The 6909-nt window shown below is 32.3% G+C and overlaps 1 protein-coding gene across 1 annotated transcript; it reads right to left on the bottom strand.

Moving 5' to 3' along the window:
• Positions 1-996: 996 nt before the first annotated feature.
• Positions 997-4282, bottom strand: LOC112037410 (uncharacterized). The gene is made up of 8 exons (XM_065762600.1): positions 4111-4282; positions 3944-4009; positions 3753-3850; positions 3594-3631; positions 3363-3450; positions 3054-3263; positions 2883-2948; positions 997-1407 (listed from the first exon to the last, which is right to left on the bottom strand). The coding sequence occupies exons 1-8, from the start codon at positions 4169-4171 to the stop codon at positions 1234-1236; spliced, it is 801 nt and encodes a 266-aa protein (XP_065618672.1). The 5' UTR covers positions 4172-4282; the 3' UTR covers positions 997-1233.
• Positions 4283-6909: the final 2627 nt, after the last annotated feature.

The following is a 6909-nucleotide window of genomic DNA, read 5'->3' as shown; positions in this document are numbered from 1 at the left end:
ATTTTGTTAAAAACTAAAAATATTGTAGTAAAATAATTTTTAAATGTGTAAATAGTACCGTGAAACCCATTTTTAATATTTTTTTTAATAAAGTGGTTGTGAGTCTCGTGAACAGTGCATGAACAGTGCGTGAACAGTGCACAATGTCTCTACACAATGTAATCCATGTGCATGAATAGTGCGGGTTATTGTTCATAATGTGCATGAATAGTGCGGGTTATTGTTCATAATTCTAAATGCATTGTTCATGTCCCACATTATCAGTGCAAGAGGCACTAAAAAAAAAAAAAAAAAAACGCAAACGCAGGGGAAGAGACATGCATCCAAATGCTCACTAAGAGTTTTGTACCCTCATTACTACTTTTAAGATAGTTAAATTGATACCCCTACATGCACAAAGTAAAAATATTTAGAAGTTTTAGAGAGAAATAATTCAAATTGCAGAGTTAACAATATATTGTAATTATTTCTTAAAAAAATAGGACAACAAAAACATAGAAGATTTAAATATGTTCTCTCCTAACTATTAAATTATTAATTTTTGTTTTTGGTTTAAAAAAGTAATTGTTTATAAACCTGCACGAAACTAACTAAAAGCCATTTGTTTTTAGAGATTCAAATAAAAAATTGTTCATTTTTCTTTGGGTTACACACTAAGCATTGTTGGCACTTTTACATAATAATAAGGATTTTATTAAAAAATAACTATAAAACTCAAACTATATTATTAGTTAGGCAAGTTTTGAAACAAATTTCATTTATAACAAATTGAGTCCAGAAGACTCGATTTTGCTCTGAGAAAATCGAGTGTCAGACACTGGATTTCCAAGTCAGTATGGAAATCTAGTGTAAGACACTCGATTTCCAAGTGCAAATTCACTAGGCAAAATCAAGTGCAAAGAACTCGAATTGTTAGAAACCAAATATGTTTGAAACGTTGCCTAACTAATAATATAGATTGGGTTTTATAGTTATTTTTTAATAAAATCCTAATAATAATAATAAAAGGTAAGAAGAAAGCTTTATTGGAGAATTACAACCATATACTTGGGTTGGTTTAATAACTTAATATAGTTCATTATATGGACAAACCCTGTTTCTCAAAAAGAAAAAAAAAGGACAAACCCATTTTCATACATACGAACACATGCACATTTATGTACTACATGATTTAGATGACAATGTACAATTGTACACAATGGAGCCCAGCCAAAGTTCTTGATCAAGATTCAATTAAGCAACAACGGCTGTGATCGCCAGAATGGACTCGATTTCGCTTTTGGAACGGCTCATCCTTTGATCACCACCATCCATTCCGTGTACCCATATTTCCGGAATTACTTGAGCCAGGTTGTTGACATTCTCCAATGCATAATCGGCTTCTTTGCTTTTCACTGTCTTCCCAACCTAAACCAAATAATAAAAAAATGTACAATAATGAGAATTGCTTTTTCTATAGTACACAAAGATTATTGTAATAGATTATATGGGCTATGACGTGTCATCATTGTGTTCACTCTGTGGGATACACATAGATTCACGAAATCTTTATATTATTTGTAAATTTTCAAGGAGTAGACTTCCTAGTCACCACCATTTAAACTACCCTATATTGTTCTTCCCAATATAAAATTGTTTTTTAAAAAAACCCATATATTTAGGTGTAAAACTTTGTTTTTTCTTGCTAGGCCAACTATTGTTTTTGTTGTTTGGCAAAGCAATAATGGGAAACAACTTTTCATTCACATACTTTTTAACAATTTATTTAGGTGATAACTTCTGATAAGAACTAATCCGACTAATTGGTGTGGTGAATCAATGACTTGATATCTAGAGATGTTCAAGTCTTTAATTAGGTCAGTTAAGCATATGGCCTGATCAGATCCAATCAAATTTGATAAGTTCTTTGTAATCCATTTAACTTGAAAATGTTCTTTAAAACTATTTGTGTTATAAAAGTGATTATGAAGAAAATTATAAAGAGAAAGTTTATAAAGTATAAACACAACAAAATTTTATAACATTTTTCCTTAAACGAATTATTTATACTTTTATTTTTATTAAACTCAAGTTTCTTTTATAATTCATCTTGTAGGTATAATTCTCCATGTTGGAATATTAACTCCTTAAACATAATACTATGATGATTTAGGAATTTTATCATTGAAATTTTTTCATAAAATAATATTGAGCTTTTCAAACCTACACCAATCTAGTTTCAATCTAAGTTTAATAAATTTGATTGGAGTCGCATCAGTATTAGGTCATGAAATCACTTTGATTATACGCATTATTGTTGATCAGTACTGTCTGAAAATTCATAATCTAAATAGGTAATGTATGTGTCATTCAACTTAACAATTTTCTTGGACTTTACAAAGAAGACAATATGTGAGACACACTAGAGTGTGGCAGCGCATGCTAACAGCCTACTGTCGGTTTGCGAACATTTATTTAATAGAAATTAAAAACTATTTTTTAAAAAAAATACTGTAAATAATACTTAAAAAAGTAACTAAAATATCAGAGTATAATTTATAAATAATATAAAAAAAATATAATAAGACTTATAAATAATAACAAAAATAAATTAAATAGTAAAAAAAAAGCTGACTCAGCAAAGATAAGAAACTACCAGAACAGTTCGGAGATCCAAAGCTTTCCCAGCAGCGACGTTCTTGACGTTGTCGTCGAGGAACAACTGCACAGAAAAACAAAGAAAACGACACGCGTTTTCAATTTTAATAAACAATTCTAAACGAAATGAAAAAACATTGAGAAATTATACTCTAAAATATATATATATATAATAAGACTTATAAATAATAAAAAAATAAATTAAATAGTAAAAAAAACCTGACTCAGCAAAGATAAGAAACTACCAGAACAGTTCGGAGACCCAAAGCTTTCCCAGCAGCGACGTTCTTGACGTTGTCGTCGAGGAACAACTGCACAGAAAAACAAAGAAAACGACACGCGTTTTCAATTTTAATAAACAATTCTAAACGAAATGAAAAAACATTGAGAAATTATACTCAGTTTCGCGGGCGTACCGTTCTACGAGGATCAACGTCCGCAACATCAAGCGCGATTTTCATGGCGTCCATCGACGGCTTGAGAAGCACGGGGAACTCATCGGGTCGGGTCGAATTAGGCAGGTTCGGGTTCATGGTCTTGAAGCATAGGATTTGCTCAAAGCAATCCTTTAAACCAAGCCGATCCAACACTTTAACCGCGTGGGCCCTGTCCGAATTCGTGAAAATCTGAAACAAATTCAAACATAACTTAGTACTAGTACTATGATTCGGTCAAACATTTTATTTGGGACTTCGAGACAATTGTAGTCAAGGTCTTGGGCTCACGATTTTTCTTTGAGTAATGCTACGCAAAAGGTTGCGTAGCTGAGAATCTGGCTTGATCAAATCGTACGGTAATCTTCCGTGTACGAAACTGTGATGAAAAAGAAAAAAACGAAAATGAACAAAATTGAATTAGAAAGTTTCTATTTTAATTAAGGGAAGCATTTGATTTGATGGTATAGTATTAGTGTGCTTTAAAAAGGGAAAATTAGTGGGATAATGCTCTGCTCTCACCTGTGATAATCATCGGCATCGATGTCATAGCCTGATGCCTGTGACAAATTTAGTCAAATACAGAAATTAATTAGTTCGGTCTTCATGTTAATTATTATTATTATTATTTATATAAAATGTTCATGTTTTTAGAGAGTTTGATTAAGAATGAATTCATACCCTCAAACCAGCAAGAGAGCTGCCGTATTTTTTGAAAAGCTCAACACGGAGAGTTGAGGCCTTACTTTCTGAGAATCCACATTTCTCAACAAGAAAATCTGCAAGAAGCAACCAAAGATATATATAAAAATTTGACTTTTAATGGTATTAATTACTTAATTTGGTAAAAAATATCAGTTTCTTTCACACACCATCGATGTTTTTCCTGAGTGATTCGGAAATTCCAACTTTGGAAGAGTACAAAGTGTCATCTAAATCTGTGTTCAACAAACAAAGCCAACACAATCAGAGCCCATTTCAAAGAGGGAAAAAAAAATATAAGAGAAAAAAAAAGAAAGAGGGAAATGAAATAAGTTACCAAAGATAAGGCAGTTAAAAGGAGAAACAGAATCAAGAAGGGATTTGCTGCAGGAATCCATGGCTAAAAGCTGAAATGGGAATTGGAAATGAAAGCAAATTTGAGAGCTAAAAGGCAGAGCAAAGCGAAAATTATATCGAGCAATAAGCAACAAAAACAACGGAGGGGAGGTACTTGTGCTTTGAGATTGAGAAGGTGGGACTTATTTATAGTGATAGGTGCACACGCATCGACAGTAGGACAAGGTGTACACGTGGACGGTTGGATAGAGATGTGCTGACTCAGACGTTTGTGTTAGGATTGGGAACCGAGTAGGATGTGGGCTCCACGCGCCAGAGATGAAAACAGGTGCGAAATTGCGAAATCATTTTTTTTTAATTGGACGATAATACCCCCGCCTGGTCTAATTATTGGGACAGGTGTTCCACTTGTATCCAATCTTGTTGGAGCTTCGGAGTTGTGGATTTACAAGATTGAACAAGTGACATAAGAATCAACTTTGTTACACGTACCGTAAAATTTGGAAAATACTGACCATACAACGTGAGAAATGAGTATGAGTGAACCACTTGGGTAACAAAAACACAGCTTGGTGAAACTGAGCTAATTATGTCGTTGAATCTAATGTTGTCACAACCCATTTGAATTTTACCGTGCCCGTTAATATAACTCATTTTTATAAGCTCATTCACAAACAATTTGAATCTTGTATAAGCTGTAATTAATTAATATTTTAATTTAATAATAAATAATAATTATTATGAAATGAACCTAGTATATTTAATTCTTATCTATAACCAAAAAAAAAAATCTCGTAATTTTTAATCTTAACTATAACATTATAATAATGTTTACCGTGATTAATGTTTTATAAAGCTTACTTTAATGTTAGTGATGTTTTAGGGAAAATTATTCAATAATTCGGTGGAAGGAATAAAGAATACATGAAAATAGTAGGTGTCACTATAAATTCATTTAGTGAGGTCCACCATAATGTGAAAAGAGAGAACAATACTATAGAAGTATTGAATAATCACTTAGGTGTTTAAGGGTTAAGTCATGACTTCAAATAAATAACTTCTTAAGTATAATTTTATACACAGATGGATTTTTTTTTTTTAAATAAAATTTCCTTTCATGTTTCTCTTATATGATGTAAATAGAAAATTGGTATGGGTTGGGGCATATAGAGAAAATTGCTCTAGCTACAACACGTATACTATGAAGCAAATGGATGCCTTGATATTAATTAATTTTGGCTAAGAGCAACCGTATCAGTCCACCTAAAAATTTTCGTCTACTTTGCAAAAATAACAATATCAGATTATATATTTTTCATTTTCTTGTAATATAATATTAATTCTTCCTTTATTTTTTTACTATTATTTATGTCCTTTTGTTTCCTTTGTTTTCTCACCCAACAAAGACAATCTAACCCAAATCAAACTCATGGCAAACCTCTATAGACACAAATCACAGCCTCTCTTCCTACACCAAAACCCCCACATCCAAATCACAACAAATTCAAGCCAAGATACCACTAAGCAAACCACTACCAAAGTCAATAAATTGGCAAAATCGATCCACCAAAATCAGCAAACCACCAAGCAAACCCAGTCACTCGCACTTTTGAATCTTGGTGGGCATGGTAGCAGAAAATAGAGGAGCACCAAAGAGGAAAATGAACTACTCTATTATGAGTTTTCAGTTGAGAAAGATGATAATGGGTAGGAAACAAAGAAGAGCCACCAATTGGAGTGGTGGTGGTGGCTAACAGGTGATGAGCAAGGACTGTAGATTAAGGAGAAGAAATAAAGAAAGAGAAGAAAAAGAGAAACAAGCCATAGACGGAGAGAAAAGAAAAAGAAGGAAGCAAGCAACAACTAACATGGAATAGAAAGAAAGAGAGAGAAATTAATTAAATATTGATGCACAAGTGAACAATAACCGTGTATTTTTATATGGTTACTGTTGTTTTTTGGGAATTTTCACAATTTTAGAAGAGGTGATGTGGGTGATTTTTAAGGTAAAATGTGTAAAATTGTGTAAAGTTGTACACTTTTTGTATTTTAGAAGAGTTGATGTAAGTGTTAGCATTAGCATCAGTATGTGCAAAAGTTTCTTTCTATTTTACAATAAAAACTTACTTTTTTTATTTTACACGATCAATTTGCAAAAATATTCTCATAAGATTATCTATAATACACCATATTTTATTAAAATAATACTTTTTCACATTTTTATTATTATTATTTTCCATACCCATACACGGCCCCACCACCTTACCTCACTTCTCTAAAACACTCTCTCTCTTTCTTTTTCTCCTTCTTCTTTCTACTTGCTTCTTTCTTCTTCTCCTTCTTTCTTCTTCTACATTTTTCTTATTCAACATCTTCTTTCTTTCTTCTTCTTCTTCTTTTTCGTTTCTAAAAAAAATTCTTTCTCTTTCTCCCCCTTTCTTTCTCTATCAAATTAGTGCTCTCTTCAAATCTAAAAAAAATCTCTCTACCAAGCTTCCATGGCTCAATACACTCACACACTCTCTCTCATGGCGGCAGCAAGCTTGGGTTTTGGTTTGATTTGTATTTTTCCAAATGGGTTTTTTGTTGAGTTTTATTTTGAGTTAATTTTAAGTTGAGTTTGTGATGATTTTCAGTAATTTTGGGTTGATTGTGTTTGGATTAAATTGATGTTGTAATGGGTTGGTGGTGGTGGTGGTGGTGGTTGGTTAGTTGTGATGGTTGGCTCCTTCTTCTTCTTCTTGGCATTGAAGAGTGGGTGAGAGAGAGTCTGACAAGG

Source organism: Quercus suber, unplaced genomic scaffold, assembly GCF_002906115.3.
Source record: "Quercus suber isolate HL8 unplaced genomic scaffold, Cork oak 2.0 scaffold_465, whole genome shotgun sequence".
Taxonomy (NCBI): Eukaryota; Viridiplantae; Streptophyta; class Magnoliopsida; order Fagales; family Fagaceae; genus Quercus; species Quercus suber.
Note: the sequence above shows the minus strand (reverse complement) of the source record. Positions and strands in the feature narration are given on the sequence as shown.

Bases quoted from the DNA above. Each gene is read 5' to 3' on its own strand.
- LOC112037410 (XM_065762600.1), bottom strand. From the start codon at position 4,171: ATGGATTCCTGCAGCAAATCCCTTCTTGATTCTGTTTCTCCTTTTAAC. The intron at 2,949-3,053 runs GTACGCCCGCGA...TTTTCTGTGCAG, and splicing joins ACGTTGATCCTCGTAGAACG to TTGTTCCTCGACGACAACGT. The intron at 1,408-2,882 runs GTAGTTTCTTAT...TATTTGGTTTAG, and splicing joins TGGGTCTCCGAACTGTTCTG to GTTGGGAAGACAGTGAAAAG.